Genomic DNA, 16,405 nt, shown 5'->3' with positions numbered 1-16,405 from the left:
CTCAGTACCTACCTACTTAATATATTGAATACCATTCATTGTCTTGACTGAAAATAGATAGCCAATACCAGATGTAAAGTATAACTGTCGGTTTTGATTCCCAGCACCTGTTGTCAACATTACCCATTAGCAACGATATTTAATACTATTGAACTGGATTCGATGTTTTTACAATTGCTAAAAATATCGCTCTTTCTATAGGGACCAAAGTTCCGCACAGACACCTTTTAATATAGAGTTTCTTATCTTTTTAAGTAACATAAGCAAATGGGCAATAGGCTCATCTGATGTTTAGGATACCGCCGCCCATGGACACTCAAATTACCAAAAGGCTTCTAAGGTTTTCTTGAAGGACCCTAAGTCGAATTGGTTCGGAAATACTTCAGTGGGCAGCTGGTTCCACATAGTGGTGGTGCAAAAATGACCTTAGAAAACGCTTAGTTGTGGAACGACGGATGTGATAGGGATAGTATTTCGTATACTGACTTACGATGTTGAATCTCGGATTCCGAACAACTCCATAACTTGTATGCTTCATAAAAAGGGATAATTGTGTTTATCTATATAAAAAAATTAAAAAAACTCTTTTACATGTTAAAATAAAAAATCTATTGGTACACACGTGATTCGAACTCCCGTCCTCGGGCGTAGCATAAAGCCACTAGTATATAAAAATGAAACCCGTTTTCCGTTGTCACGACATAACATGAAAACGGCTTGATCGATTTGGCCAATTCATTCTTTATAATATTCTTTGAAGTACGAGGATGGTTCTTACGGAGAGAAAAATTAAAAAAATTGAGTGAATAAGTCTAAAAACAACACTTTTCTATACTCCCATACATAATATTTGTAATAATACTTAAAAGTCAATTTGAACTTTAATACCATATCATAAAGTTCAAGTGTTAGTGGAGGGGTTCCGGGAAGGTAAATTTTGATTTTTTGACATAATGTATTTGTTGTATTATCAACTTTCTTTTTTTTATCTTACTAGCTAGACCGGTGTCCCAAATAGCAGAATAAGTATTAAAAAATAATAAAGAATCGACTGTTAGGCGGTACGATGTTCGCCAGGCCAGCTAGTATACAATAATAATGCCGAATTGATTATGAAAACATCCCCTGAATCGCCCCTAACAATAAAATACCCTGGTCAACCGCAACTCAATAAATACTTCATTCGACCTTCGATCCCGCCCTTGGGGAGACTTTGAATAAGCAGACGCTATTTTGAATTTTCAATGTTATACGTAAGTGTTTATTCACAATTAATTAATAAAACAAATAATCACACAAAACAGAAAGTTTTTGGAACGAAGTTCCTTATCGCGCGTTGTGAAAGGGGGCTAGACGGAAAAAATTCTTAAGAAAAGTTGTCACGACACTTTTTTGCTATTTGCTATTGTAATACACAGGTTCTCGTCCGATCACCGAAGTTACGCAACGTCGGGCGAGGTCAGTACTTGGATGGGTGACCGCCTGGGAACACCTCGTGATGTTGGCTTTTTTTTTTCGTCGTAAGATTGGTGTCGAGAAAATCTATCATACTGTTATGATACCAATTAACATATAAATTAATCGAAAGGAATTTCGTTCCATCCGGGTGTCCCTTGACACCTCTAAAGTTTTTATACAGTATTAACGTTTTGAGCAGTGTTGGCCTAGTGGCTCCAGCGTGAGACTATCATCCCTGAGGTCGTAGGTTCGATCCCCGGCTGTGCATGGACTTTCTTTCTATGTGCGCATTTCACATTCGCTCGAACGGTGAGGAAAACATCGTGAGGAAACCGACATGTCTTAGACCCAAAACGTCAGCGTGTGTCAGGCACAGGAGGCTGATCACCTACTTGCCTATTAGATTGAAAAAATGATCATGAAATAGATTTAGAAATGTGAGGCCCAGACCTAAAGAGGTTGTAGCGCCACTGATTTAATTATTTTTAAACGGTTTGAGCACTGTCAAAAATGTCACAGTTCAAATAGAAGAACTGGTTTGACAACTCTTTGAAGACTTTAGTTTCTGGCTTATTTTTCGTGGACTCGTGAATACTTGAACGGCCCCATATAGAAATCTGAGGCCCAGAGCTAAAATCTTGTAGCGCCATTTTTTTTTTTTTTTTTAAAAGACAATTCACACCTAGTCCCATGCTAAGCTGGTGAAGCTTGTGTTATGGTTACTAGGCAACGGATATACATATACATACATATTATAGATAGATAGACATATAAATACATATTTAAACGCCCAAGACCTAAGAACAACACCAAATGCTCATCACATCGATGTTCGCCTCAGCCGGGGATCGAACCCGGGACCCATGGGTCGCAGTCAGGGGTACTAACCACTAGACCAATGAGTCGTCAAATGTCGAGTCGTCATTGGTATAAGGTTCACTGCTATTACCAGTTCACTGACTCCGTACTTCCCGAATACTTAAAGTATTTTATTGCAATACGAAGTGTTAGTTGACATTCTGGTAATGTGATAGAGAACAATCTGACTTGCAAAGTTCAAAGGTCAAATGTTAACCAATGGTTTACAAACCGGAGTAAACTATTGACCCCTAATTAAGGCGATGGCCCGTGTCAGGATTATGTAATCCGGGATTATTACGATAAAACACCTCCTGATCGCCTCTTGGCATATTAGATGGGTTAATTGTTAGTTGGATAATGGGAATTTTCAAAAATAATTTATGCCTACTTTAAGTATTACTTGAGATGTACTTTCTCTTCCCCTTTTTCGACGCCTTGCTTAGCCTGTTTTTTCCTTACAGTTGCCTGGATGAGATCTTTCGAAATTTTTGATAAATAAACAAACTGGAGAATTATAAACATTTCAGTTATTGATCTCCATTATGTTTCATCTTTAACAAAGCTTTCGATAAAGTACGTAAGACCAAAATTCTTGCGTCCATAAGTTAGTATTTTTGCAATTGTAATTACTGTTATTGAAAATGGTGGACATTTGATTATAAAATAAAGGAATTCATCAATAATTCTACCACCACAAACTAATCGAAACTTTAGAAACCACAATAGTTTCCTGACTTTTGGTGATAAATTAACCACACGTGTCCGCTTTTGATTCATAACAAAAAGAACTCAAAAATCTCGATTAAAACTTCGATTCGAGATGTTTTTGTATGTATGTATATCTCCACCGCCCGTGGAGATTTTGCACCACTACTATGTGGAACTAACTGCCCACTTAAATATTTTCGAACCAATTCGACTTTTTTCAAGAAAAGAGCATACCAATTCTTAAAAGTCCGGCAACGTACTTGCGAGCCCTCTGGCAATGTACCTAAGTGTCCATGGGCGGCGTACCTACTTACCATCAGGTGAGCCTCCTGCCTATTTGCCTCCTTTTACATATTTTTTTTTTTACTTTTACTTTAATGTCTTAAACGTTTGTCTTAAAAGGTAGAATTAGTAGTTACTAATATGTAAGACAAATGTGTACGCCATCATAGGAAGTTTAGTTTGTTCCACCATTATTTTGTAAATAAATAAATTATTATTGACATAAGGAATAAGGAAACCAAGGAGTTCCTAAGTACAAAAATATGAATAAATAACTCTATCCCCAAGTCGGTTAATCCTTAAAATAAACAAACCATGGTTTATTATGTTATTCCAAACTGTTTTAATAGTTATTTCTGACTAAAACATGATACATGTGGCGGACTAATCACCTTTTTCAGTTTATTTATATTTTGATTTAATGAATAGATGCTAATGAACTATGGGAATTTATTTTCGAGTTACATCCCAATTATATGCTATTTATGTAGTATTGATGATGTTAAAAGGCAACGTACTATAGATTTTGAGTTATTTAATTTGAAGAATATTAATTTATTTTCTTTATTTATCGGGGAATTTACCCCTCAATATATTAGGTTACATGTGAAATATACGCTTTTTCGTACAGGCTACTTTGACTTCAAATATCTCCTCTTTGATTTTTTCGAATTAATTTTTTTTACGAATGATTCATTTCATTTTCCCGATTTTTTTTTCTTTGCGTCACTCTATTTATTCAATGGAAAACATGAAATAAGGTTATTTATATATAGATTATATAGCCATTTTTTTCGAAATTTGGATATCTTCTTTCAAGGTACAAAATTCAATAGGGGCAGTCGAAATCGCCTTCAAAGATTATTGATTCCCGTCCAAATGGTATTTAGTTATACAATGAACTTATTAGATATCAAAAGTGCATAGATAATATAAAAAAATCTACGTTTTATTCCTCCCATACAAAACGCCAATTTCATATGCAAACGTATGCCTGTTATAAAAAATAGTTGTTTCTCTGTTCTGTGTTATATAACACACACAGATCACGATTCCCTTTAATTATCTATTATATGACTTAATATAAATTCATTCACCTATCATGTTATTAATTTGCATAAAAAATCACTATAAATGCTGAACACACTTGTCTAGGCATTGTGGATAGGAATCTAGACTTTAATGTCTAGAATTAAGGCGTATAATCGTATACATTGCAAGGTCATCTCTTCTAATAGTTATTGTGGGAAATGTTTTATCGTAATTCCAATTTCAAATATTGGAAATTTTTAATCTGTGAAGTGAATGTCAAACTTAAATAGCGTCTATGGTAAACCTACCAAAGACATTTTTGTGACCAGAAATCATCTTTGCACATTTGATAAAACAAAACTAATACATTTTTAATTTTTAATCTGTGAAATAAATATCAAACTTTAATAGCTTCTATGGTTAACATACTAGAGATAATTTTGTGAAAAGAAAGCATCCTTGCTCTATTTGTCTATTACATTTGATAAACCAAAAGTAATAAATTCGAAATTTTTAATCTGTTAAGTAAATGTCATACTTAAATAGCCTCTATGGTTAACTTACCAAAGACATTTTTGTGACCAGAAAGCATCCTTGCTCTATTTATCTATTACATTTGAAAAAACAAAAATAAAATCAAAATTTTTAATCTGTGATTAAATCGTCAAACTTAAATTAAACTTACCAAAGACATTTTTGTGACCAGAAAGCATCCTTGCTCTATTTATCTATGACCAAAACATACTTTATGAATACTGTTTTATTATTGTAACAACACCTCCATTTCTTTTCTAAGAATTTACTTAAGAAAAGTGCGCAGTTACAAAGAAAGTTGTCTTCATCCCGCGGCGACAGGGACGCACATACCGGGACCACACACGTTAGAAAGGGACGACACGTACACCGATAACGCGTCAATACATTCCTTCAGAACGCTACATTCGAAATTCAACTTTGAGTCAGTGCAATAAAGATGTATTTCGCTTGATAGACTTAATGGAAAACCAATATCGCATCAATATGTTGAAAGATATGACCTTACAAGCAAATTTCGACTTTATAGGTAGGAATTAAAGTAAATAATAGGTTTATTCTAGTTTTTAAGAAGGCGTTTTCGATATCTTGGAAGATAGTGAGGGCGTTCGATCGAATACCGATACTTCGAAAACGATACGTATATTGCCTGTAACGTTGGGCGTGTTCGGACCACGCCCATCGATTTTTTCCATAAAACCCGTATTGGCTGATTTTTTACTTATTTAACCTGTTTTTTGTTTCAGGTTCGTTTTTGCTGGTAAATGGCTTTTATATAGTGAGTTTAATCAGAGTTTCTTGTAGCTTTTCAATTTCCATTCTCATATTGAGTGTGATTAAGGGATCTATACATCCTGTATGCCATGCTTCCATACAATAATCTCCTATTTCTTTAAAGGGTTACGTCAAAAGTAATATTGAAAATGTCAACCCTACATTTGACATTTATTCAAATCAAACTCGCTGCCGTTAATTCGTATTGAATTACAACGCTAAAACAATTGAATGCAGAACAATATTCAAATAATCGAATCGTAATTCTAGTTGGATTTAAATTTCGAACCGGATGAAGCCATTGTTTTTTTGCATAAGCGTTGGTTAAACTATACTTTATTTACTGCCAGTATTTTCGTATTTCAAAACTAAGGAATGATTTATCTATGATTACTTCTCTCTATTCAGTCGGCAGCTCATGTCTAAGTGTCGTGGTCAGTAAGGAAGCGGTTTCCGTCCAACACCTGTCTTATAACAGTGTGTAGTTTTGAGAATGATGAGTCTTTCAATTAATTGGTCCATCTGGTTGGTAGACACGTAATTCGCCTCCTGTGTTACCAACAACGAAAAATAATTTAGTAATTATTAAAAAAACACTTAATAAGTTAATCTAGAATAGAAAAATAGGTGTTTTGTAATTAAATTAGTTACGAACCAGCTCATATCAAAAAAGGGATGTAAAATCTATTTAAATTCGTTCGATTCGTTGCCGGAGCGGTGATTGATTCGAACGATACATCACTAGAGGAGTTTTTCTATGAAAAATTGCTATAATCGACTTAAAAACTCATTAGGGGCAAGACAAAGGAACCGCTCGTTCCATGATCGAACTGTGATTGCCTTTTTTATGTGTCCTTGTGAACGAGTGAATGAAACTTTGAATGAAATGTATTTGAATGATGGACACGATTTGGAAAGATCTTTTTTAAAGTTGATTGTTTTTTTTTTCACTTTTGCTTAGTTATATTTATGTACGTATAAAGTAGACTTACGGTAAACTATATAAAAATTCACGATTAAAAATGTTAACCTATAAAAACTTAGTAATAGCTGCTTCCTAAAACAACATATATGTATATTATTATTATCCCGAGATATTAAAAAAACTATTTTTTTTTCGCTATATGTAAAACATCTGCAGACCTATCACTGTCAAATCGTTCAATGCATTTTGACAGCTCACGCCATTACAAAAAACAAAACACTGCGCCGTCTCGCGCGCTTTTGTCCCTAATGTTGACAGCAGGAAGCGGACCATAGACTGCAACCATAGACATATTAACAATTTGAAAAAAGTTCTAATTTGAATACGCAAGGTGTGTATAGGGAAACGTAAAAAAATCACAATGGCTGTAATTCAAATTGAGAAAAAACTTTGTCACACAAAGACTGATAATTAGGGATCCTTTGATTTGGAGCTAATTTATTAATAATTATCTATTCAGAGTATTATTAATAATCCAATGGGGCTACAACCCTTCATCATTTTTCTTGAAAAAAAATTCATTGCCGATTTGTTATACAACATTCCAAGAGTTTGAACGCTCTGGATCAGAGCTGAGAGTTTTTTCATGTAACAGGAGGCTCGCAAGTGCGTTGCCGACCTTTTAAGTCGAATTGGTTCGAAATGCCTCAGTGCTGCAGTGGGGCTGGTTCCACATAGTGGTGGTGCGGCAAAAACTGCCTTAAAAACAGCTCAGTTGAGGAACGGCGGACGTCGAGGTGATACGGGTAGTATTTTGTACTAAGTACATAAAAAATTTTCTACAGTCATTATAATATTACCTGTGGTTAACACATGTCATAAAAACATACAGAACCAACGATTGAAGTCCCATACACGTCTAATAATTTGAATATGTATCAGATCACGCTGTATTTGAATAAGTATAACATTAATATTCTTTTGTGATAATTTCAAACTCCAAACTCCCACGTGGCTATTGTCTCCAGACTTATTGGTTCATTACGCGACGCTTCGGTTTTAATTTTTGAATTTAGAATCGCGATTGATTCGAATTTCGAACTGGAGTGACGTCACTGTTCCAATTTTAAATTGTTTTGTTTGCAAATATCGATATTTGATTAATTCCGTAAAAAAGGACTTCCACTGAGTACTGACCCAATTGACCTCTGATAAACATTTCGCTCTCGTGTTTGGATGCCGTCCAAATATATCATTCGTTCCGTTTCGATCGCCATTGATTCTAAAATCAAATATTTAAACTGACATTTAGTGGTAACTAAAACGTCTGTCAATCTCAAGAGCCACCTGTCATCTATATTTTTAAATGTCGAAATAGGAATATTGCCAGTACTTTTGATATACCTATTACAATTTATATGAAACTAAAATGTCATGCATCTTGAAAAAGCCGTTGCATCCGTTGAAATCGGTTATCGTTCGAATTTCAAACCCAGCTTCCGTATTACGTTATCTGTGAACAATGGCCGCCCACGTGCGCTTGCACCTACAAATTACGTATGTTAATAATCCTTCCGGAGCAAGACGCGTCATCGATAATCGTCTTTCGATTATAATAGTCGATTGCTTGTCATCGAATACATGTTTTGTATTGTAATGAGGTCTACCATAGGTTATAAATATTTAAATGTCAGAAAAAGTAAGCCATAAAACCATAGATATTGGTACTAGGAGTAATAAGAGGGACCCTATTCGTTAGGAAATATAATCTAATCATAGTTCTAATGAAATGTCACATGCAACCGATTCCCAAAGGCAATATCATTCAAAATAACAAATTGTATTAACTTTTACGCAACCCCAAGATGAAAAAATAAAGTCAAAAATGAACGAATCCACACCGCGTTACCGGTAATCGTGTTTTATGAGTTTCCCGCCAAAATAGACACAATATGGCGGCGGTTGACACGTATCCCCGCGAAAAGTTAAATTCGCTTGTTATTGGCATTCGCGCGTACATTAATTTTTTATTCGCGCTTCAAAGATTTATAAATACATTTTATGATTTCTATATGCGTTTCGTGTAAGTCCGATGCATAATTAAAACTTCAAAACTACTTATTAAATAAACTGTCTACGTACATATCATATCAAATGGTACATATAACAAAATAATTATCTAGCTTATTCAACTGTGACCTAAAAATAATTATCGTAAATTTCCGTTCAATATAACAAGCAGTGTCACAAAAATTTATCAATGGCAACATTGCGATATTTAGTTTGAAATTAGAATCAGTATCCGCTTCCGTTCGATATTTGAACTGCGCATTCGAATTAAGAATTACAAACTGATAAGCATTTATTTTGAAATCCCGCTATAAATTCGCGTTTAAATATTGTTCTAGAACACCTGAACCATAGTTATTCGTTTTTTGAAAAGGGAAGAAGCAATAACCATTAAAAGCTTGCGGAGGGCCGTTCAAAAAGTTTCCTTTTCAATAACGCGTCTAATATTCAAATTAGAAGCAACTAAGGCGAGGAATTCTCAGCGATATATCATCGGAGCTAATCAGATTTTTCCTTGCGTATATTTCGTAAATGTTTCGGAGATTAAATAGGGTATCGGGATAATTTAGTAGTTCCATCTTTCCCCGTTTAAACGACAATGGAATAACGATATTTTGAAAATGGAACGTCTCCAATTTGGAATGTAAACATTTGTGGAATGCAATATTCGAATTCTAAATTTGAATCGATCGTCAGGGCTCATTCAAAATTCACGAAGACAATATAAGATACCGCGGGTGTTATCCGTAACTTGGCGAACTCTCAATACACGAGAGCGCCATAAAAAATAATTTAAATTGCTCTTACAGTGACTCGCTATCGCTTCGAACATTTGCATACTAAAATAATGCAAAAATCTATGCGCGGAACGCAGGGGTGCGCGTTCCCACTTCTGTGGGATTTAATTATTTTTATCGTTACACGTTTTGATCGTTTCAATTATCACTAAGATGCTACGTTTAATAGACAAATCTGTAGAGATACCATTGTAATATAACAGAATGTGTTATACTCTGTCCTATTTTTTTTTATTGTCAGGGTTGTCTATAAGCTAGTTTTTTTTAAATATTTTAACAGTGTGAGAGTGATAATTTTACCTAGGGTGAACTGTAATAATAATTTGTTACATAAATAAAAGCTTTATTTTTGTGACGTCATACTTACGTTGAAGTTAACCTGATTGGTTTACTTAATTTAATTGATATTAGAAAACTAAAAACGTATGTACAAATAGTATATTTATCAATTTTTAATAATTATTATTTTTACTATGTTATATATTGTAACTACTGTAAATTTGTGTTGAAATTAAATATTTATAATTTGTTGTATGCACGTCCATTTGTCCTTATTTAAAGTAAGAACGGTTTCCCGTCGGCGGTAACGGGAGACCGTCCGACTGTCATTACGCGAATGGAAACGCGCGCTAGCATTAGACTCGGGGCAAAGAAATTTTATGTGTTATTTTTTTCTTGTTTTGAAATATGCGCGCCGTTCTGTTATTTATTGCCTCCATAGAGGTTATATTTCGGGAAGTAATGAGGTTTCTAAGGAAAGGGCAATTTAAATGCGCGTAGATTGAGTCGTTAGGGTACTATCGGAGAAATCGCGTGAAGAAAGCGCTTTTGATCGCGTAATTTTAATATTGAGGAAATTTTGCCATCATTTTAAATGTAGGCGTTCTAACCCCCAGTGCGCTAATGGACTATCTATGACCATTGAGGAAAATTTTGACGTGTCAGTCACAAAGGGCCTTTAAGGAAGTATTCGAACCAATTCTTAAGACTTAGGGTCCTTCAAGAAAAGAGCGTTTCTTAAAAGGCCGGCAACGCACTTGCGAGCTTCCTGGCAATGTGTGTTTGCCTCTCGTTTGCCTCCTGTAACACAAAAAAATTAAGCATTCGAAGCTTCTAGATAAAGATTATTTTAAAAATAATTTTTAGCGAACGCCCAATATTTGTTATTCAAAGTTGCCCATGAGCAGTTTTGACATGCATCAGATATTAAACAATTAAAACCTGCCAAGTGTACCATGAAGTTCAACGGTATAGTGGGTTCGATGATTTTTTGGCTGTTTTTGTATTTTTGGTTCCGTATATTTCATATTAAATTGTGATTCTTAGTCACAACTTGTTCGAATTCGTAGTAAGTATAAGTATAATAAGAAAAATCTATAGCTTTCATGTCCGTCGAATGTAAGTAAAAATAATTATAGAACGCATCTATAGGTTTCGTGTGCGTCAAAAACTACATATTTAAATGTATTATTAATTTGTCACCCCAAGGATTTGTAAAAACTTCAATAAGTTAAATTCGTATTGCGTTTAATAAAACCCTTTTAATCAAAGCCTAAATAGAATAACAAGATGAAATGATACTTCAGTCTTCACTATTAAGTGTCAAAAGTCGAATTTGAGTGAAACATTTTCTGCGTTACCCCGATTATAATTCGAACGCGTTAATTTGAATTACCGTAATTCTAAATTCAAAAATTTATAATTCGAACAATAACCGACGCGCTTAAGCGTATTCAATGGCTGAAACAATTTTTCTCATAAAAAGTGTTAGTGGCTTAATCATTTGAGACCGTAGTTTTATATATATAGAGATCAAAATCCAACGATACAATAACAGATCGTAAAACAGATAAATAATAATTAATTAAAAATGTATACCCAGCAAAGCGTTTCAAAACTTCGTAATCAACGAAATATGTGATTGGGATTTTTAAAATTTTATCGCATTCGGAATTTAAATGTCTTGATACGTCAAGTTATATTTTCTTTTAATTAAATATCGGACCTTTTTGTTAAAAAATTTACAAAATAATGTTCTTATTTCAAATCGCACAAATTCTTTGTAGCTTAATAAATATTATTTTTTTAAATTTCTATTAATATATGCACTACATTCTTAATTCGTATTTGAGATCGAACACAACAAAGGCCATAGATAATAATAAGAAAGGGAATCGTCCCGACCTAAAATCAATGTAGCATATAAAAAGATTGAAAACGTTCTCACAGAATCAAATCGTACTTAATATGCAAATAATTACCCTTGCATAGGTCAATAAATTAAAAAAGGGGTATTAAAAATACCAGTTCAACTATTGAAAAGCGAATAAATCAAGTTTTGTTCTTTGATTTTTGGATATGCTAATATCAATAATTATAAGATACGATAAATATTCGATATTAACCGGTTTCGGTGTTTAATATGCAAGTTTTCAGATATGGGACAGTTCTCACGGGATCTGTGATCTCATCAATATTCATGCTCCTGAAAATACTCGTATTTAACATGTTTTATTCCTGACGAAACAATTATTTCAGGTTAATTTATTGGTTTTTAATGTCAATTAAATAGAAACTGAACTAAGCTGTAGGGTTATCTATATCAAAGCAAATCAAACAAATCCTCCTTATCTTTTTTAAATATCGAACACTAAAATTTTCCAAATTCAAAATAAATTATTTTTTGAACAATTACTTAATACATTAATATCCGTAAATATTACCGTTCCATTTTTCAAACCAACAAGTATAGATTAGCATTAAAAAAAACTATTTTCGATATTGTCAATGGATTTCGAGACATTGACATTTGGTTAAAGGCCGAGGGTCGAATTAACCCTAATCTTATCTCATTTTTCTCAGCCGACAATGGCGCGTCATACATTTAAACCTGTTTAACGATTGATAGGTCGAGGGTTGCCATCGATTTGCATATGATCTATGCAAATGACGGAAGTGTATGGGAATCTGTATTAATTGTTAAGATAAGGCGATACGCTATCTGTGAGGCAGTTACTCGCGCGCTTTTGCTCTGATGACGCGCGCGATGCGCTCCAATATTTGAATTAAGAATTTTAAAGTTTTTAAATTTTATTTCATAAATAGAAGTGACGTTTTTGTTTATTTTCGTGTTTTAAGTTTTTTTTAATAAGGTTTTATATGCGTTATTATGGTGTAGTGACTGATGTTTATTGTGAGGGACAATATGATGAAAATTAAAAACTATTATATTATGGAGGTAAGGCATCTTTATCAGTTTATTTATTTATTACTTTATGATTTAAAAAAAATTAGGCTATATCTTTTAGAACATACTTTCCCGTGACTTTATTTCAATAGATTCGATTAAGTATTTATGAAGTACAATTTTTATTATAGTAACGCTTTATTTAAATAAATTTTATCAAGACTTTTAGTCTCGAAGACGTATTTGTTAATATTTTTATATTACTATCTCTCTTTATATCTCAGCGCAAACACTAGTTGTCAGAAAGAGACGAAAGAATAGTTAAAAACAATTAGACAGATTTAGTTTTTAATCTTCACCGGGTTCGACGAATTTTTAACAAACCAAAACCGACTTCAAAAAGAAGGAGTTTATCAATTCCACGTTAATTTTTTAAGGATTTTTTTAATAAGTTCAGTTGTTGCACGCATGCTAATTTTTTTGTCAACTCTACACGCATTAAAATTGATCAACACATAACGACGTTATCCACATAATGCGGACCCTACTCAGCGGTCAATTCGACAGCGGTTGCCAACCTTTTCCAAATTTCCACCCGACCCCTAATTTTCATCCCACTTTTTACGTCAATGTTTTTCTATAGCGATATCAAAACATCTCGGACGCGGGGCCAAGGGGAACGGATTAGGTGGACTGAAATCGTGATATAGGCCCTTCGACATGACTTGTCTTTATCTAATGTATGGGAAAGTAATTACTTGACCGAGATCCGGGCTTTTATTTTGACACTGACACAGGAAGGCATTTTAAAACCTTCCAATTTTAAGTTTTTTAAACAAATATACAAACTTTTTCAATATTTTACTTTTTTTATTGTAGTCTATGACAGCCTGTTTAGTTATATCTAGGAATTTCGAATTTCGAACTCTTCATATTAGTACTATTTGTTTACAAAGTGTAGTCCTACTGTATTTAATTTCTACATTATTTACCACAATTTAGACATTTTTAATCACCGATATAAATTTAATTCACAATTACCAAGAATAACATATAAATGTGTATGTTTGGATAAAATTAGAATGAATTAATCAAAAACAAATCCACCCCGGTCCTGCTTGAGCTCACGATTTTTACGCCCATATTAATTCCTTCATATTGACGTGGGCCGAGGGGGTGGGCCAAGGGGGTTGAGGCGAGATAACGCGGGAGACATAAAGCGTAGGAGATCGCTAATTCATCATAAGTTAAAGGGGTTTTTATGTACGCTCGGACGGTACTTTGTACGGAGCGCAAAAAAGGTTGGCGATGTCTGAAGCGATACCATTCAAAAAATTCTCAAAGGCACCGGAGATGAGATATTAATTAGCTTTTAGGTAATTTTTATCTAACTCCTAATGTAAAAGCATATTTCAGCTCTTTCAATATATTGTGAGCACGCGTTGCGAATGCCGCATTTGAAACGAATGAAAACGATATCTCTCAATAACACACAATATATTGAAGAGACATCAATTGCGATGTCGTTTAGCTGAATCCCCTTTCAAATTGCAGTCTTAAAACATCGCTGGAAATTTTGTGAAAACGTTCAAAAAGACCTCCCCGAGGTGGAAAACAATCGCACTGCAATTGATTAAGTGCACAGACGTTTTTTCTTCACGTTTAAATCCGTTTAAATGGGGTTGTTCTACGTTAAATAGCGAATTTTTGAATTATCTTTCGCATTGATTACGATGTTTGAGATCGTTTGTTTTAATCCACATCTCACAATTCGATTAATTTCTATTCGACTTTCGTTGTATGCATGAATCGAATAATTCAATGAAAATCATAAAGATTTTGTCACATAACATGTTTTTTAGAAGACACATTGACATTACAATGACATCTTTCACAATCAATAGACATCTTTTATATTTGTAATAAACAAAGAACACTTATAGAGTTAAAAACAAATATTTGGCATCTTTCACAATTAATAGACATCACATTTATAATCAACGATCACAGACAAAAAACAAATTTTCGACATAAATGTGCTATTTTTTTAATAATATTTTAGGCGGGAAACTATACGTCATTCGTATTGAAGTGTCAGTTATAATTGACGACATCTTTCGAAATCAATAGACGTGACATTTTTAATTATAGAAACAAACGAATTTTCGACCAGTCATAAATGTGCTTATTGTCTTCTTGATAATATTTTGGGCGGGAAACTATACGTCATTCAACAGCTTGAAGTGTCAGCTATAATTGACGACATCTTTCGAAATCAATAGAGATCACATTTATTCAACGATTACAGACAAAAAAGTAGAAATCGAATTTTCTATTCATAAATGTGCTTCCATTTTTTCTTGATAAAACGGGCGGGAAACTAAACGTCATTCTATCGAAGTGTCAGTTGTAATTGACAGAATTGTATCGCCAAAGACAAAAGTTTGAATCGAGTTCTCACTTAGTATAACTAGATCAATATACAATAATGCAATTATAAGTATTTTGTTTAAGAGAAAAGGGCGAGGGACGAATTAAGGGATCGATCGGATTAAAAGTGAAGTTTCGGATTTGAAAGTGAATTAATTGAGGATGGATTTTGATAAATACTCCGACGGTTAAGTTGCTTAACTGGTTAGACAAAATTTGTGATTATTTGCCAAAAATTTTCAACTTCGATTTTGGAATTCATATTTTATAACAAGAAGCCATTTTGATTTGCATTTCGATTGAAGTATCAATTTTATAGCAGTGCTAGCCAAAAGGCTTCAGCGTGCAAATCTCATCCTTGGGGTCGTAGATTCTATCCCCGGCCGTAGACCAACAAAGAACTTGACACATTGACATTGTTGAATCTTTCACAATCGATAGACATCTTTTATATCTGTATAAACAAAGAACACTAATGGAGTTAAAAGCAAATTTTGGACATCTTTTACGAATCAATAGACATCGCATTTTCAATCAACGATTATAGACAAAAACTAATTTTCGACTAGTCATAAATGTGCTTATTTTTTAATTAAAATGAACCACCTGTATATCGTAACCAATCTTCCCCACGAACTGATCTAAATTCTTAAGCAGCGCGTATTATTCATTTATTTGTATTTATAACCGAAAATAAAACTTTAATAATTAAAGTGAACAACCTGTATAGTGTTCAGACTTTGAAAGCAAAAAGACATGTCTATTCCCGTCTCAAGTATTCGATCCCAATTAAATGTGAACGTAGTGGCAATCGATGACATTTCCTTTGAACTGAGCTGATGTGTGAACTCGGATAATACCTCGTGTGGGATGAATTAGTTACATATAAATTTGTATTTTTAGTCTCCTTGTAACTTATGCTAGCCTGGTACTTTGAATTCAATATTCTCCTAATACTGTGCTTTTATTAAAAGCTCTTAACATACATACATATACAATATATATAGTATTTTTTAAGCGTTTTTTCGTTAGAGCAGTGTTGTGCTACTCTCATCCCTGAGGTCGTAGGTTCGATTCACTCGTATGAAGGAAAACATCGTGAGTAAACATTGCCTTTGACCCAAAAAGTCAGCGTGTGTCACAGGAGGCTGATCACCTACTTGTCTATTAGATTGACAAATGGTCATGAAGCAGGTACAGGAATCTGAGGCCTAGACCTAAGAAAGTTTTAGCGCCACTTAATATTATTGAAAATTAAAACAAATTTAAATAGTTTTATTATTTAAAAACAAAAAAACCAATTTAGTCTTCAAATTCTCATCGATAGATACCTGTTTATAATTAAAA

General features: G+C 33.6%; 1 protein-coding gene across 7 annotated transcripts in view; it reads left to right on the top strand.

Moving 5' to 3' along the window:
* Positions 1-16,405, top strand: part of LOC125053838 (homeobox protein cut) — a 133,919-nt gene that overhangs the window by 32,115 nt on the left and 85,399 nt on the right. The window contains exon 1 of one of the 7 annotated variants that reach the window (XM_047655425.1): positions 12,499-12,679. The exons of the other annotated variants lie outside the window; for them this stretch is intronic. Coding sequence (XP_047511381.1) covers positions 12,626-12,679 — 54 coding nt within the window. The 5' untranslated portion in view covers positions 12,499-12,625. Of the gene's footprint in view, positions 1-12,498; positions 12,680-16,405 lie in introns of those variants that run through there. 7 annotated transcript variants of the gene reach the window in all.

The sequence above is a fragment of the Pieris napi genome, chromosome 11, assembly GCF_905475465.1.
Source record: "Pieris napi chromosome 11, ilPieNapi1.2, whole genome shotgun sequence".
Taxonomy (NCBI): Eukaryota; Metazoa; Arthropoda; class Insecta; order Lepidoptera; family Pieridae; genus Pieris; species Pieris napi.
This window is presented reverse-complemented; position numbering and strand designations above follow the sequence as displayed.